The sequence below is a fragment of the Gopherus evgoodei genome, chromosome 2 (assembly GCF_007399415.2).
Source record: "Gopherus evgoodei ecotype Sinaloan lineage chromosome 2, rGopEvg1_v1.p, whole genome shotgun sequence".
Lineage (NCBI taxonomy): Eukaryota > Metazoa > Chordata > Testudines > Testudinidae > Gopherus > Gopherus evgoodei.
In genome coordinates, this window is record NC_044323.1 from 225,655,496 (window position 1) to 225,677,928 (window position 22,433).

A 22,433-nucleotide genomic window follows, 5' to 3' on the forward strand; every position below is an offset into this window, starting at 1 on the left:
CACCAATGGTCATAGACCAGAGCTTGGAAACCACTGCTCTACAAAGAATTAAAACAACAGGAAGAATTCCATAAAGGAGATTAGCAAGAAATGCCATCATAAATCAGCTGCATGGTTCATATTTCTAAATAGCAATAAAAAAAAAAATCAATAAATTAATGCTAGCCTATTCCAGTTTTACATGTCAAAATGTCATCTCAGGATAAATATAATACCAAATAAGCATTCTGCCACAGGATATGTATTTAGATATTAGGCCTGTCAAGCAATTAAGAAATTAATCATGATTAATCCCACTGTTTTGGTTGAGTGAGTGAGAATCCCACTGTTAAACAATAATAGAATACCATTTATTTAAATATTTTTGGCTGTTTTCTACATTTTAAAATATATTGATTTCAATTACAATACAAAGTGTACAGTGCTCCTTCCTATTTATTTTTTATTACAAGTATTTGCACTGTAAAAAACCCAAAAGAAATAGTATTTTTCAATTCACCTAAAACAAGTACTTTAGTGCAATCTCTTTATCATGAAACTTGAAGTTACAAAAATGTAGAATTATGTTAAAACACTGCATTCAAAAATAAAACAATGTAAAATTTTAGAGCCTGCATGGCCACTTAGTCCTACTTCTTATTTAGCCGATTGCTCAGACAAACAAGTTTGTTTATATTTGCAGGAGATAATGCTGCCTGCTTCTTGTTTACAATGTCACCTGAAAGTTAGAACAGACGCTCTCATAGCACTGTTGTAGCCAGTGTCACAAAATATTTACATGACAGATATGCTAAAGATTCGTATGTACCTTCAACCACCATTCCAGAGGAAAATACATCCATGCTGATGATGGGTTCTGCTCAATAACAATCCAAAGCAGTGCAGAGTGACGCATGTTCATTTTTATTATTTGAGTCTGATGCCACCAGCAGAAGGTTTATTTTCTTTTTTAGTGGTTTGGGTTCTGTAGTTACATCAGTCTTGCTCTTTTAAGGCTTCTGAAAGCATGTTCCAAACCTCATCCCTCTGAGATTTTGGAAGGCGCTTCAGATTCTCAAACCTCGGGTCGAGTGCTCTCTCTCACATTGGTATCTTTTTTTGCATTTTATGAAATCTGCAGTGAAAGTTGTTCTTAAAATGAACAACTTGTGCTAGATCATCATCCGAGACTGCTATAACATGAAATATATGGCAGAACACAGGTAAAACAGAGCAGGGGACACACTATTCTGCCCCAAAACAGTTCAGTCACAATTTTTTTTATTTTTTTTTTAAATCGAGCATCATCAGCATGGAAGCACGTCCTCTGGAATAGTGGCCGAAGCATGAAGAGGCATATGAATGTTTAGCATATCTGGCACGTAAATACCTTGCAATGCTGGCTACAAAAGTGCCGTGCAAATGCTGTTCTCACTGGTCTGGTGACACTGTGCATTATCTCCTGTAAATGTAAACAAACTTGTTTAGCTTAGGAATTGGATGAACAAGTAGAACTGAGTGAACTTGTAGGCTCTGAAGTTTACACTGTTTTGTTTGAGTGCAGATATATAATTAAAAACCTACATTCGTATTGCACTTTCATGACAAAGAGATGGCACTACAGTACTTGTATGTGGTAAATTGTAAAATACTATTTATCATTTTTTACCGTGCAATATTTGTAATAAAAAAAATTTACACTAATTTCAATTACAAGACAGAATATATATGAAATGTAGAGAAAACATCCACAATATTTAATAATTTTAACTAGTATTCTATTGTTTAACAGTGCGATTAAAACTGATCATGCTTTTAATCGCAATACTTTTTTTAGTTAATCACTTGAGTTAACTGTGATTAATCGACAGCCCTATTAATATTTTTTTCAGTTCCAATTTCAAAGTTTAATTTTAAATCAACGGTGCTCAAACACTCAGCTGTTTGCTGTCTGTATCCTGTTGAACAACATAAATTAAAATGTTGTATTACACTAAATACTCTCATACGCTTTGATGTTTTTATTCTGGGAAAAAAATAGGTCAAAACCGATCAAGCACCTACATTGTTCTGCTTCTGGACAGCATTACTCTCCGAAGAGATGCGAAAATCTGGCTGAAAGCTTTCAAGTAAATTAAACATATAAAATTATTTTCATAACAGGGAAGTAGAGCAACTTTATTTTAACAGGAATCATCTCATTTTTCAGTTTTGTGAATATTTACAGAAGGCAATTATAGTTAAGTAATAAAAGTCAGACATAATTGCAGTAGTTGAATGACAAATGTTTCGGTCTGGTCTCTTGGCTAGATGACGGTAAAGGGCACACACACAGAATAAAGGAAAGTTGGGTAAGAGTACACTGTGTTACAAATGTTACAAAATGTTACCTATATGAAATGGTTAGAATTATATAACCTGTAAGTTGTTCTTTTCCAGATTTACCACTTTAATATCGATACATTTATAACAAAATAGCTGTCTTTAAAACTCCTCCTATTGCCTCTGTGTCACTCAGTATTCCAAGTGCTGCATGTCACACTGCTGATAATATTGACAGCATTAAAGGTAATACATTTTGCACTTGAAAATTTAATTTCTGTTTCCAATTACCTCTATTTAAATTTGATGGAATATGCCCCTGAGAGTATCCCCATACAGAACCTGGTAAGTAAATGTGATCGACAATGGGAGCTGGGCAGAAGACACTCAGATTTCAGTCTTAAGAATTTTTCTTTCATGTGGCAGAACCAAAAATGGAACCTGTTTCCAATTGTATTTCCCAGACAAGGAGGACAGATGAAAATGTCTGAACTGATTGGCAGACCTCCCACTTTTTGCTCAGAAACTTTTTCATATGACAGGCAGAATTTACCTTTTTTTTTTTTTTTTTTTTAAAAAAAAGCGTATTGTAATATGTCTGCCACATATTCTCTCTTTAAGTGTGATCAAATCACAAAGCTAATACTGATTACCGGAAGCCTTAGAATCATTCTGAAAATGGTATCAGATTTCTAAAAAAGCCAAACAAACACACAAACAGGAAGGGGTGCAACAACTTAAGTTCTTGCAAATAAAATTTAGGAATTCTAATTAAATCTAAAATATGTCAAATCTTCACTTACATACCATCACTTCCATAACTGAATTGTTGTTGTCAAGGGGAAATTGGGTAATTTAGCAGCTGGGTTGGTCTCTGCAATTACAGGTCAGGAGAAAGCTGGTTCCTTTGCAGTGACCAGACCAGATTATATGAAACTAGTTGCAGCCACCTGTGACATAAGCTTGTATGTAGAGAGTCTTTAGCCTGCACTCCTTGAAGTAGCTCAAGTATCAATTGTAAAAACTCACAAAAGGAACACCTACTCACAGAGTGCCTCTCGCTCCTCCTCATGACACCAGAGACTTTTGCTGTGTTGGTTTACAGGGAGCATTTTACTGGAGTTGCACAACTATAATGAATGCAAAACTAAGATCCCAAAATAAAATATAAAGTTTTAAAAATCTTGTTTTAAACTAAGAATTACATATTACAACTAGTAAGAAATGAGAAAGGATTCATGAGGAAGAGGTTTTTAATAGGCTACAAAGGTCACTAGTTAAAAATCAAGAAATAAGAAAATAAAGTCACTAACAAGCTACCATCTAAAAATTACTCAGAGCATGGTGCTTCTCTACTGGAGACTGAAATGGAACACCCAGCTAGATATAAGCTACTCTGAGAACATATCTATATCCATCTGCTGGTACAAATGTCAAAACCCCATCTAATGGGCTCAATTTTTTTTTCCTGTGTTTTTAAGGTGATAGAGGATTTAATCTTTTTTGTTTAACAGAAATTGAGTTATACATCTGTGGCATCAGGAACATCCTTGATTTCACATAGGTTTGGGTTTATTTTGCTGTGTAAGTAACATCACAAAGTTAGTGAAGAAAAAAAAAAGGTGTTGCCATGCTAGCCACAAAAATAAATGCCATTTTAGTTTAAAAAAAACCCATCACCAATCACGTTTTGGACAACTAATCTCATGAAATTGTAACCAATCTCAGGATGGCCAAATTTTCAAACTAAGCAGCCCTTTGATTTTTTCTTCTCCATTTTCTCCTTTGTTTCAAATACAGAAAATTGCAGGAGGAACAAAGTTAAAACATTGAAGTCAGATCAACATTACTTCAACCGCAGCAGCATCTGGAAACCAAAGATTAAATGGGAAAATTCCTATTATTTCATTAAGACACCTTTTTAAGTGTGAACTTACTCTGCTCATAGAATCAAACATTTCGACTAATGATTTCCACATCATTAGGTCTGTCTTGAACATTATCCAGTCCAACAGAGAGACATTGAAAGAAGGCAGATCAGTCTCGTTAAGCTCCACTGAAGTTTTACTGTCCTCAACAGTAGTGTTTTGACTGGATTCCCTATCTTCTTTGACATTTCCAGGATCTGTGCTGTCCAGGACTGAATGTTCCACAGACTTGCAAAATGAGCCTAAAAGTGATTTATTGTGCACTCTAGGTATATCAGAAGAAAGCACCAGTTCAGCAGACTTCTCATCTTCGGTTTCTTCACTTTCTGCCCCTCCATGCCCAACAGAAGAATCCAATCTTCCCAAACACTCTCTGTAACTATGTCTGGTTAGGCACTCCAGCAGTGGGATCTTGGACATTATAGAAACAGCTGTCCCCAAGCTTTAAAATAAAGGACAAACAAAACATCTATCAAGAAACTAATCTTACAAAAAGTTTAAGGTAGGCAATTTTTTGTTGCAGAATTTTTAATTTTTTGGTGCAGAATTCCCCCAGGAGTAAGCTTTAAAAAAGCTATAGGGAATGAATATCCTAACATATTAAGTTACCTACTGTATGATACACAAAACAACAAAAGTAGTACAAATGTACAGAATTCAGAACTTCTACTGGTTTTACTAAGAACTGCTGAAATATAAAATCATAAAAATTATTTTAATGCAGTGATTGTGTGGGGCACTTTCTTATTGAAGAGTCTAACAGCAAACCTACTGTGTGAGTTTCAGCTTAATATCATCTATGGACTGCAGATAGTTTGAATATACATTTTCAAACTTGAAAAGCAGCTTTTGATAAGAATATGTGCAATCTTCCAAATTGGCCATTATGGCAGCCCAGCCTTGGTGCTGAAGATGTTCATCATGGACCAGACCTTCACAAAAGGAACAAAGCTTCTTTGCAACCTCATACATTTCCTATGCCAAAAAAAAAAGAAAGAAAAAAAAAAGTAAATTAACAGAATTAAATTATCATCTAAACCTGTACTCAATGCAGTAATGCATTCAGTGCAGTACTCAGATGTTTATCATACTTCAGAAAAACTATGGACTGGTGACACCTAACAGAAAATTAAACCCTGAAAGTATAAAAGGGAAGTGTTTAAATATGTACAGTTGTTTGGGCCCTCATCCCTAAAAACATTTACTGAGAGTAATACAGCTTTCTTCTACATTTTTTAATTTTTTAACAAAAATTGTATTAGATGACAGAAACTCAATTTACTCAAGACTTTAACTGAATGTCATATCAATCCAAAAGACAGACAGACAGTCCTGGCCCCAGAAACTCTACAACATAATTAGCCAATACTGTTCCAACAAGAAATCAATCAAATATCAAAGCAGGTGTACTCACACTTTTTATACACAATATGATTATGCTTTTTTTTTTTTTGGAGTATGGGGTTTGCAGAAGAGGCAAACTCAGGACGAAAACATGCGACGAAGAAGTGGTTATTTGGCTCATAACAAAGGTAGGAAATCTAAATGTAAAGAGGCGCTTGGAAATAGCACAAGAAGAAGATGGTAGAGGGCAGGTTGGGAGACATGAGGAGGTGAGGAAATTAATCAAAGGAAGATTTAAATTAATTCTGAACAAACCAGGTGCAACGTGAGTAGCAATGAAAAGTGCCCACAATGCAACTGATGACCACCACGAATTTATTTCACATGTCATTTAACAGCCATCAGAGTCAAGAGTTTTGTTATCATCAACCCAAGATACAGCTGAATCGGACATTAAAACTCTGCATCCTATTAATAATGTACTGAAGTAATGCCCTTTACAACTAGTTTTGTTTTGCTTTTCAAGTTTAAAAACTGCAAATTTTCCTATTGTAATGACAAACAGGAAATGTACTAATTTACAGTTAACAGTTTAAAAAGAACAAGGTACTTAAATTTAGGAAGATAATTACATTAAAGGAAAGATAACTAAGGAGAAGTCTTTTGGTTTACACCCCAATCTTTACATACCTTTGAAGTTGCACATTCTGTTAAGCAATGTCCTCCTGATTATACTTATGTGTTTGGTTTTAATATCAACCTCTCTACCTATGAAAAAAGAAAGGAAAGAAAACAGTGATACTTATTGTAGATTCCACACTTAACTAAGCGGTGACTGCACATCATCCACGGTCAACTGTACACATGCACAGCAATGTGTGTGGAAGCTAGAATAAGATTGATTTTCTTTTTTAAGTTATTCATATATAGTGAGATCAATATTAAAATCCAAACACATAAGCATTCTTCAGAATACATTTGCTACTGAGTGTGTGATGATGTAGTACATAAAATTCTGGGCCAAAATGTTAGGCAATTTATTCTAGGAAGATAATCTAGCTCCCAAATTTTAAGTTACTCAAGCATTGCTGCGCTCAGTGCTGTAACATCTGCTTTAGAAGCCTAATCTAATTTTCAAAAGGGAGCCTGACTCTCAGTGATGGTCAATCAGACTTTGGCTCCTAACTGCCTAAATTCCTTTTGAAAATGAGACAGGGCCCTAAATCAGTCAGGTTTTGTAACACAAAGCAGCAACACTTGAACATTTTTAAACATGTAGGCCTCTCAAAAGATGTTAGAATTGACTTAAAAAAACATCATGCAACTTTTCAGATCCCGCTTCAAGTCTCTAGCAACATGACAATATTCCACTACATCCAACCTAACAACCTTTTGAACATTGTTATCTTCCAGACTATTGGCAAAATGAATTCTTGGGTAGCATCTGTGTTTATAAAGCTGTGTATTTATACAGTCTTCAGGAAAACCTGAAAATTTCACAGTAAAGTCTTGTAAACACTTAAAAGAAAACACGTCACCAGATTAAACAAAAACAAAAACCATCTTTTGGGATACATTCTTAAATTTGTTTCTGTACACCAGAAACTCTAGGAGTTGTCCAATAGACTGGCAGAAGGATTGAATTGTTGCTACTCTGTTGTCATTCTAAGCCACTAGAAGAGGGAATAGTTTACCCCATACTGTAAATTACTCCTAGGGGAATTCTGCACCACTGCATAATGTAGAATTTTGCAGAAATCAACATTGTGCATGCAGAATTTTCTTTCCTCCACAGAAATGAGCTGCAGTGCTGCTAGGCATCACTAGGTGCCACTGGACTCTGCAGAGTCGAGCTTGCACATACAAGACACTGCTGGGGGAAGGGAGAAGGAGCTAGAGGGTTCCTGGCAGCTGCAGTTTCCAATATGCTCTGAAGGAAGGAGAGGGACAGGAAATACCATGGAAGCCTGGGACCAAGCATCAGACTGTTTCTACCTCTGGATCCCTAGGCTCTGGGGGGAGGAGGGGAAAGCGGGGAGAACGGGGGTGTCTGGGCTCTGGGAAGGAATGAGGTGCAGGTGTATTGGCTGGGAGGGGCTCCGCAGGTACGCTGTGGGGGGGGAAGAGATTGCAGGTGTCTGGCCCCCCTGGCTGGGCTCAGGGGGGTGGGGGGTACGGAAGGTGGCAGATAAACAGGAATTGGGTTGTCATAGGGGTTTCTTTAAATTTCTACTCCTGGGGGAATTTTCGTGTGTCTGTATTGTTACAGACATACTTGCTGACAGACATTTTTTAAAAAAAATTATCAAAATAAATTTAAACTAAAGTGATTATGTGGTGTTATTTTGACAAAATTACATTTGCATAATTTTGATTTTTTTGGTGCTGAATGCCCCAAGGAGTATTTATATATGAAAGAATGTAACAGGACTAAAAACAAGCTACCAAGATAGCAAAATGCCTCACTGTAGGGTAAGCATGTATAAAGAAAGCATTTACCTTCTGACACACCCAATTATATTCCTCTTTTCACCACCAAAAAAATACCATCAAGATGTTTAATAAAGAAAAGTCAGAGTATGTACAAAGATCCACAACATTTCAAGGGTGCCTAAACAAAACACCTGCAAAATGAGAATTTGACATCCACAAACAGATTTACAGAGCAATTCCTTCAACTGAACACAATGGCATGGTACACTGAAGATACATGCTGAGAAGTCTAAAATCAGTTAGACTATTTGCCAAGCGATTGGGTTTCCCCCATCAGTTTGATGACCATCTGAGCAAGACGACTTCTCCCTATTCAGGAAAAAAAGACTGGATGCCTCCCACATTCCAGTACTTCAGATATTCCTCTGTTTATAACAATAGTGGATAGTTCTTTTATCCCATGAGAGACCACTAGAGATCAAAGACTATTCTAGCACTGTTGGACTGTCAAAAAGGGGTTTATCTACTGGACCTAATATCTTTTTATGTCATGTGTTGGGGCTGTGCCTTGAGTTAGTTTCTGACATTTTGTTCCCCAGCTGGCTCTAACCTTCTCCAGAGCCCGTGTACTGGAAACATTACGGTCTTCCCTCTCCATGAAAGCCTTCCTTTCCTGGTAGTGGATTATTATCCAAAAGGCTCTGTAAATAGAAATTATTTGATCCAAAACTCCACCTCACTATTCAGTATATTTTGCTCCAAAAACTGAACTTTCCTATTGACTGTGCCTCCTTGCACCTGAATCACCATCTAACTCTGCTTCTTTTCCTCATCTTTCCTTTACTATTAAAAATTCTTGTCCTCATCTTCTCAATTCTTTCGTACAAGCCCTCCCATACTCGACATTAGAGATAAAGCAATTTAGTATGCAAAAAGTAGAACAGATAAGTAAAGAAAAATAAAAATATTTAATCCCAACATCCAGAACTGACAAGGAAACTATCAGATACAACTCAATTTAAATGATGTCTTCAGAGTCTGATACCTATCCCCACCCCTTTTTTATCTATATACTGTTTCATAGAAATTGTAAGACATTCAGCGCAGGGACCATGGTTTACACGTCTGTATGGTGAGATGAACGCAAAGTGGTCAATGAATAATCTTGCCCCATCATCTCGCATCTACATCTCTGTTGACAACTATTCCAGGCTCAAGATGATTTAAGTAAATTCAAAAAACTCTTCAGAGGGACCTCACACTCCATATATGATTTACAAAATCTGAGATTTTTGATACAAGTATAGGTGTCGGAAAACGTAAAGGGAAAAGATCCAGAAACAGTCCCATGACACAATGGAAATACCCTTCAACAGATTTTGAGAAGGAAAGGAGCATGCATTGTATTACTGTGTCTCCCTGAGAGGACAATACATTGCACTAAAGTACTTTGAAATTATCTAATAGAAGACACATAGACATGAATATCTATATCCCAATTTTAGATACAAAACAGGTTCTGAGAAGCATCTAACCAAAATTCACACATTCAGGAACAGAATCTCTGACTCCCAATCTCCAGCTCCGTGCATTAGTCACTAGTGAGAGCTCCAGGAAAGCCTGAGAATGAATATCCTCTACACAGGTCATGAGCAATACATTTTTGTAGGGTTCCTGCAAAGGGCTCTAGACTTGGCCTAGACTTAGCCAACTGATTGGCTGGAGAAAAGCATGAGGCAGAGCCTTGAAAGAAGGGAGGGCTAGTCAAAAATCGCTTCTCTCAGAAGCAGTCATCCTATTCTTTGTAGTGAAGGTCCTGAGCTTGTGGTACGCTTCCCCTAGCATGTGTTTCCTTCAGAGATCTGTCTGAGCATCTCTTACAAGTCAGGGAGAAAAGTTCTGCTAAAACTGGCTGCCTGCTGGTCTGCCAGCATGATCCACCTGACAGATATATCATGATGCGTATGTTGCCTCACATTCAGTTAGAAAGCCTCCTACATCTCTCATTTGTGAGCAAGCCACTCTATCTGCTGAAGACAGAAACTGCTCAAGTGAAAGTAAGCAAACCTCAAACATGTGTAATGATATACAAGACAGTAGTACTAACTCCATCTGCTGATTGGATAAAGTTATCTCAGAGTATCTCAAATGAGGGGAAAACTTAAAATAGTGGATTTGTGTAAAAATGATTCTTGCCAGGTCTTAGTAAAATAAAGAATAGCAAATGCTTAGTATGCTGGTAAGGAAAGAACAGGATAGCTTATGCCTGACTAGGAAACATGACATAATCTTTATATACTTATTACTTCCTCTCTCATTACCAAGTCCACTATTCCTTTTATGGATTCCCCTCTATTGTGCAGACCGAGAGGCAAGACCCTTCAATCAGTAACTAGAATACTATATGGCTTCACCCATCTTAGAACCCAGTGATTTTTTTCTTCTTCCTCCGAGAATTCAGGTGATCCTCAGTCCTATTCATTTGTCTGCAGATATCAGTTTCCCCTCAGATCTCCTAATCTGCCATAGAAATTACTTCTTCTATATCTGCCTCGAGTCCTTTTTGGACCTTAAAGTTGTCTCCCCTCTTCCCTTGGGGGGGGGGGTGTTTAAACTCCTTTTGCTTTTATATGCCACCTTGCAATCAATTCTGCCATCTTATCCAACACACACACACGTGTTCCCCAATGAAAGAAGATATTCAAAATTTATCTTGAGGGTTGTTTTTTTTAATAGTGCTCATTTTAGTACACTAAGAATCCTCTACAAATTGGGGCAAAATCCCAAAGGAAGAGAAGCAAAAGGGAGCTTAGTTTACCCTCTACTTGATACTGAAATATTCTAGTGGCATCACAAGCAATTCTACATAAAAAGGCTCAAAAATTATTCAAAGTCAAAACTAAAGATAGAGACCATACATATTTGCTCCAATATCCCCCCAGAACTCTCCCTTCAGATCTCAGAAAAATCATGTCTCCACAGTCACATTCCGCCATCACACAGGAGGTTCTTTTGCTTTTCCTAAAGCCAGGATGGTTACCAGAAAAGCACTCTCCCTCTGGTGACTGAGGAATCAAAGCTGAAAAAAGTCCAGTTGATCAAGAAACACCTTATGCCATTTTAAACCATTTAGGACCAAGGCTGAGTACAGGCCTTCACGGCCAAAAGAGCTGTGAAACAACCTTTCTCCCTTAATCAAGTCCTCTCTCTACAGGTAACAGGAAAATCCTAGTGCACAAAGGCACAGCCCTGGTCAGCATTATGGGTGATCTTTGACACCAATAGTAAGAACTTTTGCCTTGAAGATAGACATGTGCAGGGTGTAGGGCTCCCAGTGAAACCAGGAGGCATAGAAGAATCTTTATTATTTACCCTGTACCAGGGAGTACCTCCTCAGGGAACATGGGAGGTTTCTTTACAAAGGTAAAGCAATTGACAGGCATCCTGCATTGCCTTGGGCCCCTTCCTTACTTCAGAGGAAAATGAACAGATTTTAAAGCCAGAAGGGAATGTGATCACCTAATTGGACCTCTTGCATAATGCAGACAAAAGAGCAGCATCCAATAATTTCTCCATGAGGCCCCTAACTTCTGTTTGAGCTACAGAATATCTTTTACAAAGATATCCAGTCTTGACTTAATGACTGCAAGTGACTGAGAATCCAATACAGTCCCAGATACATTGTTTCCAGCGGTTAATCAGACTGTTAAAAGTGTTCCTTCTTTCTAATCTAAATTTCTCTTGCTTTAACTTCCAAAAATTGGATCTTATTCCTTTTCCAGCAATGTTAAAAAAAAATCTACTATCAGATCTCTTCCCCGCATATATACTTGTAAACCATGATCAAATTAGCTCTTAACCTTCTCTTAGATAAACTAAATAGATGGTGCTTCTTTAGTCACTCTCTGTAAGGCATATTTTTCTAGGTATCAAATCATTCTTGTAGCTCTTTTCTGAAACCTTTCCAACATTGTCAACATCCTTTTTGAAGTGTGAACACCAAAACTGGACACTGTATCCCAGTAGTGGTCTCACTAATGCCAGATACAGAGGTAATGCAGAAGAAAAAGCTCTATTTGGAAATCCAGCTTTCATATCAATGGTAAATTACAAGAGGCTGTCACGGATTACAGATTTTAGATGTTACTTTTGCACCTCAGAACCAACCCCTATACTTTAGGGTTCTTTACAACTGTCAGGCTGAACCCTTAATTTTATTTACTACGTGTGCACGAAAAAATGCAAGTTACAAAACCAACATTATTTAATCCCTTTCTTACATGAACATGTTAGTGTTACAATGTAAATTCTCAGCTGGTTTGAAAAGACGTGACATTTGTCAGATCAGTTTCTCCAAATACAACCTTTGTATTGTATACAGAAAAATACAATTAGGTAAGAGAAGACTAGACATTTTTGGTCAACACAAGCTTAGCAGGAAGACAAGATGTCTGCACATAGACAAAATTTGCCCAGGACTGCTCAGAGGATTCAGGGGGGCTGAAGTCTTTGGCGGTGGGGGCCCCTCGCTTCGGCAGTAATTCGGCAGCAGGGGGGTTCTTCTGCTCCGGGACCCGCCACCGAAGAGACCCGAAGACCCACAGCAGGGGCACCCCGGCGCCGAATTACCGCCGAAGACCCAGCACTTCGGCAGCGGGTCCCACTTCAGCAGTAATTCGGCAGCGGGGGGTCCTTCCGCCCCAGGGCGGATGGACCCCCCGCCACGGAAGACTCTGAGCGGAAGTAGGTCTGGGGGCCCGGGCCCCACAGGAGTTTTCCAGGGCCCCCGGAGCGAGTGAAGGACCCCGCTCCAGGGGCCCCAAAAAACTCTTGTGGGGGCCCCTGCAGGGTCCGGGGTAAATTGTCCCACTTGCCCCCCCCCCCGGCTACCCTGAATTTACCTGTAGTTTATTACTACAAGTGGTCAAGAGGTCAGATAATGGTAATTCAGATTTTCTTCCAGTGGAGAACATCAGGCGGTCTTCTTGTAACTACTGATGAATAAGGGACTGACGAGAGACCGTGCTATCAAAAGCTGCTTCTTCCTTCTCCTACGAAGAAAGAATCTTGGAATCCCTTTCTACTAGTACTTCCAGTAGCAAAAGATCATGGCAAAACTGAGGAGATATTCTGATGTCTAGGCAATTTGAATGTCCTGGCTAACGTTTGTTCTTAGTTCTTCTACTGCAGATGGCTAACGCTGATGCCATCTGTCTGGGAGTCTAGCCCAAAATGACTACTTGCAACATCACAAACTAGGAACTTTCTTAACAGGCTGGCTACTTGCAGAGTAAAGTTCTGTAGAAATGCTGTTTCCAAGCAAGGTGACTCAATACCTCTTCACCGTTTGCAAACCACTGACCAGAAGAATTTATGATTAAGTGAGAAAGGCATGACTGTAATGCAATCAAGTCCACCTGGACTCCAGTAGAAAAAAATATTTACTACTTTCTTCATCTTTTGGCTGTAACTTGAAGACCAACTCCAAGTGGGTTCACTTTAGCCTAGATCATGCTGTCTAAAGGCAGACCAAGATCACTGCAATGCCTTTTTCTCAGGTTCATGTGGGACTTGACAATTTAAAAAATCTCCAATAAAATACCTGCATGTCATGGGTCATAAGCGTGATTCTATCACAGGCAATGAAAGTTCCTTATGAGCAACTTGGTAACTCTGAGATGAAATTGCTTACACGAAAGGTTGTTTTCCTAGATATAGTAATTATAGCTCAGAGTTAGTTAACTTCAAGTTCTAGTAACCAATCCATTTTATACCAAGTTATACAAGGAAAAGGTGATGCCACAACTCTTCAAATTCCTATCCAGGATGCTATGATGCAATACCATCTCAAATGAAATTATTGTCCTCTGAATATTTTCCCCCTACTCCTGTGTTCCATTCCTTCCAAGCTCTTCTTTTCACACTCAATGTTCCAAGGTCTTTAGAGTTTAACTTAAATAATACTAAAACATAAGAAGGTCCCTTCAACTTTGTATTTAACTTGACACCAATTCCTTAAGTAATGATGTCAATAGAAAGATTGTGTCTATTCTGCTGATCATATTTTACATTTCTATGACCTGACTGGCTTGAAGCTAGAAGAGCATATCAGAGTTCAATCCATGACAGAGCAACTTTCTTTTACATTCTTTCTTAGCCATCAACTCCCTTCAGAGGTCGGAGAGGCTTCTTTCACTGTGGTATTTTATCTTCCACTTTTGATGTTCATTTGTTCCAATCTGAGGCATTCCTCCCTCCCCTTTTTTTATATTAAGATTGGTTACTGTGGAGCCTTTGCATCCTGATAAACGCAGGAACTGACAGGGAGGTTCCAATGATGGCAGTTAAGACACATTATAGCAGAAGTGGTTCATGCTTCCACTACTTCTGCCACCCTTTTGGACCACAAAACCTTAAAGAGCTTGGAATATTCCTCTCTCATATGCTAGGGAATTCAGAACCAGAAGTGAGAATCCTGAAGTCTAGTATTTTCACAAAACTGAATAGGAGGGTAAGCAATTTTCCATTTCTGGGGGTATTTAAGTGGAAGAAGCAAAAGAGGTCATAATAAGAACCTTGCACTACAAAGGTGCTATTAGAGTATCTGTACTTTTTCCAATCTGATATTTTGCACTGCAGTGGAGAGTAAAGGATTCGGTAAAGATGGAACAGAGAAGATCCATTCAAACAAGATTAAGAAAGGTCCACTATGTCGTGACTGGTGTGTCTGGAAAAGAGTAGTTTTCGTGCCCTCTTTGTAAGCAAAAATAAGTCTGTAAAGCTAAATTATACCAGGCTATTTGAAAGTTTCAGTTTATGGTGCAGAGCTAAGCACATTAAACTCAGAATATGCCAGTATTTCTTAAATTGCCAACTTCCTACAAGATAACCTCTCACTGTACTTAAAAGAACACCATGTACAAAATACGTTTGCTATTCCTAGCACAGGAGGATGGACAAACCCAGGTTAATGCTCTGCATGCTGAGCAATTATTGAAGACAACATCACTGAATTCCTCCAGAAATTCAGAGAAGCTCTCCAGAAACACAAGCTAGTGCTGGATGCTTTAACAGAACCTCTATTTAAAATACCTCACTCTGACTTTCCTAATTGTGATCATCTCAGTTCAATAAATCTGAGCCTCACATGCTGTCAATGGAGCTGATGACAGTATAACGTGTTGTGTTACCAAGAACTGGAATTCACTGCTAAAACTAACTGCTTTCCACAGTTTTCAATCGACTGGCCTTCCATTCTATTGCCCCTACTAATCCCATTCACCTGAAGGAAAAAAGTATATCACACACTGTTTGTGTAGAGAGCTCCTCAAACTTACCTCAAAAGAACAAAAGTTTTCAGGAAAGCCAGGGCTCTTTTCGTCCTCTACCATCCTGCGGTAAAAGGAAACAAGTCATCAAAGTCCTCTATTGCCAGGTGGCTGAAATTCTGTTTAAAGGACTTCAAAGATTTCAACATCCTAAATCCATCTCAGTCCATCACACCAGGTCGGTCTTCATCTTATGATTGAAGTCATACACATGTAATGTGGCTACTTCATCTTCAGTCCATATGTTACAGTAAATTGGACAGAGGTTGCTGTGCTTCTCTTGCTTGCTCGGACGTTGCTTTCAGTAGACTACAAACAGTAGCATCCCTAATTCACATAACTCAGTCTAAAATTTCAGCAGTGTTACACAGCTCTGTCAATCATTACTTTAGATTTCACTGCTGTTTCTAAACCAGACAATAAATAACGCAAGCAACTATGATAAATTTCAATTTATCTTGCACTTTCTCTTCTCTGAATAGTTACATTCATTTTTCTTAACTAATCTTAATTACTTTGGGTGATATGTTCGTATGATGTTTTCTACATGCAGCAAAGGACCATTAGTATAACCTTGAAAGTTATTGATTTCATTCTCATATTACAGGCTGGAAGTATTCACTGGCTGATTTCTAAGATGCAAAGAACCAAGTCTTATCTCAGTGACTGACAAGTCTGGTTCTGCATTCCAGGCTACACAGCTGAGGAAAACAGCCAAGTATGAATAGTGAACTTGCTAATACTATTCATACATCATGTAAGAACAAGTTTATCTAGCACATACCATGCCAGCTGACGCTTACAGTTGTCAAAACACAGAACTCAACAGTAACAAATTAAATGATCCTTGCATCATGTCCTAACTTCACTAGCCTCCGGCTCTAATGGACTGTCAAGGGGAGGGAATGCCAAGCAGGAAGTCATCAACTGAAAAATTCCTGACACTGGACATTGTATATGTAAATTTACATATGAAAAGAAAACACCTACTAGTCAATTTACAATTATAATGGCGTATAAGAGAAAGCTACAAAGCCATTTCAGTGAAGCCTTTTAGCGGCTGGTCTAATAGTTCCACAAAATACATTTCCAGTTACAAAGGAGGAGCATCAGATTGAAGTGAATGAACAAGTTCTCCTCCTCTAGTCCACCAAACTAGGAATGTAGCCAAATAATCATACTATGGATTGGGCCCCAGATCTAGTCACAAAGCATAAACATCAATTTATGGATGTGTCTGGACACAACTTTCTTAGACAGAGCTAAGAGCTCACCCAGCAATTCAACCAATAATTCAGCCACAGACAGAATGAATGGTAATGGCAACTTGGCAGCCAAATATTCATAAGATTTTAAGAATGCCTTTTTTTTTTTTTTTTAAAATAGTCTTTCCAAGGGGGTCTATAAGAGTGGCTTTCTAGTGACTGGAAAGGGAGGGTTTCCTGGAGTAGAGATTAATATGTTGACTTTAGAAGACCTGAGTATTGTCTTAACATCAGTGAGTTTTTGGTATGAGTTCGGTTGCCCAGACATTATGTGGACAAATGAAAACACCTGATTTCTCTTCCTCAGAAGGGGAAGTTGCCTTAAACTGGTAGCTATTTTGGATATAGCGGCAATATCTTGCATACAAAGGCAAATCTGCTAATAAGGGCAGTCCAGAGTAGCATGACTCTTCTGGTGGTCCTTCAGTCAAAGATTAAACCTCATCATTTCCAGTATCTGAGGAGGATTACCAGCATGAGAGTGAAAAGGGTTCATGGTTCTTTTTTCAAAAGTACATCTGCACATTCAGACTTTTTATTCTTTCTTCACTGGAGTAAAAAGAACAACCTGGGTAATGGCTTGGGACTTGTGGCATATTTGTTCAACCCAGATAGGGAAGGTTGTATCCAATCAGAGGCCTGCCTTATCTCTAGTCTCCACAAAAGCATTTGCAATTTCCAAAAGCAAAGAATAGCCCCAAACTGAATGGTGAGAGGCAACAGCACAGGTGAGTTTAGGCTGAGTAGAAGTAGATCACTAAATTAGTCTTAGTAAACTAATTTGATCCTTGAAATCAAATTAAATAAATCAGTAAAAGCTTTACCTTAAACAAAGACTATACCTAGCGTAATCTACTAATCAGAGAGCCAACCCCCAGTTAAAGTATGGGGGTTGCAGATTAGTCTAGGTCAGCAATATCTCATTTACTGCACACACTGTATGACTGCTTGCCTTGTGCAACTGGTGCAAACAGTTTATGTCCCTCAGAAGCCACATACTGAACCTTGAAGCCAGAGCTGCTGAATTGGAGCAGACAGAATTACTTACAGAGTTGGCAAATCAGGTTATTGTAGAGTGAGCTCATCTCAGAACTTTAATTAAAGGGGAACCTGACTTTTGTCACAAACTTAATAAGGTTTTAAAAGACTGTTTAGACTAAAAGTTGGATAAGAGCTGACAGAAGTCAAAGGACAAATATATCTGCTAGAAATGTCAGTAATACAAAAATATCTCTGTATTCAGTAAGAGATGTGACAGAAATTACAGTTTAACTGGTACAGGGACAAGTTAAGACCACAGAAGCAATTTCTGTTCAACTTGCAAATTGTTACACTAAGAAGTTTAATAAGATTGGATAGTTTAGATACAATAAATCCTGTATCTTGGCAGAGGTTAGACTAGATGACCTTTGCAGTCCTTTCTAACCCTATGATTCTATGAGACCCACGGTTTAAAAAAAAATAAAAATAAAAAATAAATAGTGTATATACAAATCAGAGAAGTGTAAAAAACTAAAGCCCAGCAATGAAACAAACAGACATTACTAACCATTGTGTAATCACAAAAAACAATGGGATGCTGAACATGTGGCTATAAACTATACATGTAGGACTTGGGTTAAAGGGGTAGAAAAGCAGTACTAGACCTAGTTTAAAAGATTCCACAGAATCTACTGAAATAGAAATTCTAAGCAGCGAAGATCAAACAGTTGAATCCATATTAATACAAATTATAAGAATACAAATATTCTAGTAGGCTTATACTACTGGCTTCCAGTGCAGAAAAAAGGATATTTACAAAAGTAACATGCTGGAGTTGGTTCAAGTAATTACATTTGAGCCACAAAGTGACAATGACTCGCATATAATTAAGCTTAATATGCTTGAGGTAAGAAAGGTACCAAAAATTAGTGCAGTAACACTGAAATGTAAATAGGAGGGTTATATTTAAAAAAATGGGAAGACTAGTGGACATAAGGTATTTAGACTTTTTAAAAGCCTTTGACAAACTGCATTAAAAGAAACTAAATAGTCATAGTGTGAAATGCAAGGTATTGTCATGAATCAGAGCCTGGCTACAAGACTGACCAAGAAAGAATAAATCGTCAGTTTTCATCATGGCCAAAGGTTAACAGTGAGGTGCCACACGGGTCTTTCAAGTGCATTTATTAATGACCTGGAAGGTGGAAAAATTTGCAGATGACTCAAAATTTAATCCATGTTGCAACTTAGCCAAATGGGAAACAATTACAGATAAAATTCAGTGTTGATAAATGCAAAGTAATGCACATTAAAGGTAATATTTTCAACTACTCATGTACCTTACTGAATTTTAATTTAACTGCACAAACAGGAAAGAGACCTGGGCATCACTGTATTTAACTCAATGAAGACCTCTGCTCAATGTATGGCAGTAGTCAAACGCAGTCAATGTTAGGACACAAGGAATGAAACAGAAAACATCAAAAATATGTCATAAATCTATGGTATACACTCATCTAGTATGGGGTATTATGTTCCGGTCATGCCATGTCAAAAAGGATATAGTAGAAGAGAGAAGGTTCAGAGATGGGGAATATGAAAGATATGGGGCATGGAAAGACGCTCATATCAAGAGAGAATTTAAGTATGTACTACAAAGGAGAGATAAACAAGAAGGGCCATGATGGAGATATACAAAATGATGACTGGCACCAAAGAAGGAAAAGTGGAAATTTCTATTCATTTGATCTCTTACTACAAAAAAACAAGGAGACATTCAATGAAATACAAATATAGAATATGCAAAATGGATAAAGTGAAAATTTTTCCTTGAATATACAAGTATATTATGGAATTTATTGCCACAATATCAATGAGGCTAAAAGCCTAGAGGATTCAAAATTATGACCTTTATAAAGGATAACAAGGAGTACCAGAATTAATAGTAAATACTTAAAAATTAGCCAAGTTTTAGAAGAGACATAAAACTCTTATTATTCAGGACAACAGACAATCTCTATTGGCACTTAGGATAAAACTTCTCTTAGTTTCCCCAAAACTGACTACAGGGTTTTCTTGCATCTCTCTCTGTAGCATCTGGTTCTAACTACTGTTGGTGACAGGATACCAAAATCAGACATAGACATTAGTTTGATCCAGTACGGCAGTTCCTATGATAGTGGTAATATCATATTCCTTACAGAAACATATTCCCTTGCTCTTCCAGATGTTACTGTCCTCCTGGCACAGACTAAGAAGGTTATATTAAATTGGTGATCAAGCAGCCACACTTGAACAGACTCTGTTAGCAGTCACATAGTACTGCTCTGCAGGTGAAGTCTTCCTGTTTATTTGGTTAATCTGTTATATCTCATTCTGATTTTGAACAATTATTTCAGATAGCTCAGTAAACAGGTTTTAGTGAAGCAGAACAAGAATTGGATGGAAAAGGAAAGGAAATGTTAGGAATCCTACATATCAAAATCTCAGATACAAACTCGTAGGCATTGTGGTATAGCAAGGGGTTGGACACCAGGTAATTTTCAAAGTAACATTACCAAAAGAAAAACAATTATTAAAATTTATAATTGGGAGAAAGAGTTAATTAGATGGAGGTATTAATTGATTTTCACAAAACTAGTTCAGGAAAACCAAATCAAAATATTGAATTACTGATTATGGTTATCAATGAAAATGTACTCATAAAATTTACCAAGTACTCTTTTTCCTATACATTAAGGTATGCCCATAAAACAAACAACTGATTTTGACTTTGAAATATACAAAATGTATAAACAACTAAAAATGACAAGAGGAACTATGCAAATGAGTAAAGTATAAAAGAAAGGTACATAAAATGAGTGATGTAATGTAATGTAGCAATATTTAAAGCAACATCTTAACTAAACATGAAATTCTAAAATACAAAGCAAGATTGATTAACTACATTGACTTGCTATACCAAAAAATTGGAGTGTAAAATTAAAAAAACTATGTGCATCAACCACAATGATTTCACATAATTCCTTAGGACACTAACAGCATCAACAGGTTGTTTACCCTAATTAAGATTAATGAGCAGCTAAGCTTTATTAACATAATTCAACAGCTAAACTTAAAAGAAACAGTATCACACAACCAAGTACAACATCAGTTTAACTAATTTACAACAACTAGAATTCAACTTCACATCAAAACTTTTAAACTAACAAATGAATTAGGATGAAACTAGATAGGCTGTATATGACAATGTAATTGAAAGTAGCATCAACTTAAAAGTTAGCAAAACCATTACTATGTCTCTTACTTCTGTCTTAAGGAAATAGTATTCTGAGGGCTAAACATGATTGTTAGGGCAAATCCACAGTCATATGACCACTACAGCTCCAAAATAAGCAGTATTCAGGTAATACACTTCAGCTAAGAATGTGTCCTATGACAACATGGAAAGCAAAGATATAATAACCACATACATTGTGACTGTTACAATAATACAGGATGAAAACTAGCTTTGGGTTTGGTGGAGTTAGATAATTTTACAACCGTGAGAGTTCAGTTTTATCATATTGGTAAATCAAATTACTTTCTGAAGTTGAACTAAGCAGACTTAGGGGAACAGTCTTTAGAGAATCGATAGGCAGATAGTGCATAGCAGGGAGATACTGGTGTTTGAGTTAATTAACAAAAAAGAGCTCTCTGAGGGCACACCTATACTGTGAACAAAAAAAAAAAAACACACAACACATCACAGCAGCAAGTCTCAGAGGTCAGGTCAATTGACCCAGGCACATGCTACGGGGATAAAAACAGCAGTGTAGATGTTCCACTTGGGCTTCAGACCAGGCTCTAAGACCCATCTGATCACTCTTCAGAGCCTGGCTCCAACTCAAGCAGCAATGTCTACACAGCTATTTTTAGCCCTGTAGCGTGAGCCTTGCAAGCCCAAGTTAGTTGACCTGAGCTCTGTGATCCACTGCCATAAATAACACACACATAAAAAAGCCTTATTTATTTCTGCAGTGTAGATGTAATCTGAGAGATTATTGAAGGTAATGACATCCACCAATGTATAAGCGCTATAACAGAAATATCAAGAAGTATATTGCATTAGGTATTTAAAACAGACAAAAGGTAAAACAGTAACTTATTAAGTTACTACAAGAAGTATGGAGATAAGGCTAGTTTGGCATGCAATGTATTAACACATTACGTAACTCTAGTTAGAAACACACAACACAATTAAAGTTAGTGTAAAAATATTCTTAAAATTTATAACACTCAAATAAGGGCAGAAGGGAGATTTTGAAACTACTCACTCACAGTATAATGTTACAAGACAAAGGGATCTGAAGATGCTTCTCTCATGAGAAGGTAATTCTCACACATACAAAGACATCACAGTGGGGGGGGGGTGTAAATGTGTAGGATATAGAGAAGAAAACAGGGCGTGTTTAAATCAAAGTAATTTAAATCACCGATTTCAATCGTGATTTAAATCAGCAAGCAGGAAACCTCGATTTAAATACACCTCTACCCCGATATAACTCTGTCCTCGGGAGCCAAAAAAAAATCTTACCGCATTATAGGTGAAACCGCGTTATATCGAACTTGCTTTGATCCACTGGAGTGCACAACCCCCTCCCCCCCCCAGCACTGCTTTACCACGTTATATCTGAATTTGTGTTAAATCGGGTCACATTATATCGCGGTAGAGGTGTAACTGATTTAACTGTGTTTTGTGTTTGTAAATTTTAGTTTTTTCCTAAAGGGGGTGGGGGGACGGGGATGACAAACTTTATTGGTTTTTCAATTCCCAATGGGTTTCTGCACTTTATGTGACCTAGTCATTGAAA

At 37.6% G+C, this 22,433-nt stretch overlaps 1 protein-coding gene across 1 annotated transcript in view; it reads right to left on the reverse strand.

Moving 5' to 3' along the window:
• The window catches only part of RB1CC1 (RB1 inducible coiled-coil 1), a 176,599-nt gene that overhangs the window by 111,295 nt on the left and 42,871 nt on the right, over window positions 1-22,433 (reverse strand). Inside the window, 4 exon segments of the mRNA XM_030553083.1 lie at window positions 4,239-4,257; window positions 4,259-4,304; window positions 4,307-4,671; window positions 5,002-5,204. Coding sequence (XP_030408943.1) covers window positions 4,239-4,257; window positions 4,259-4,304; window positions 4,307-4,671; window positions 5,002-5,204 — 633 coding nt within the window.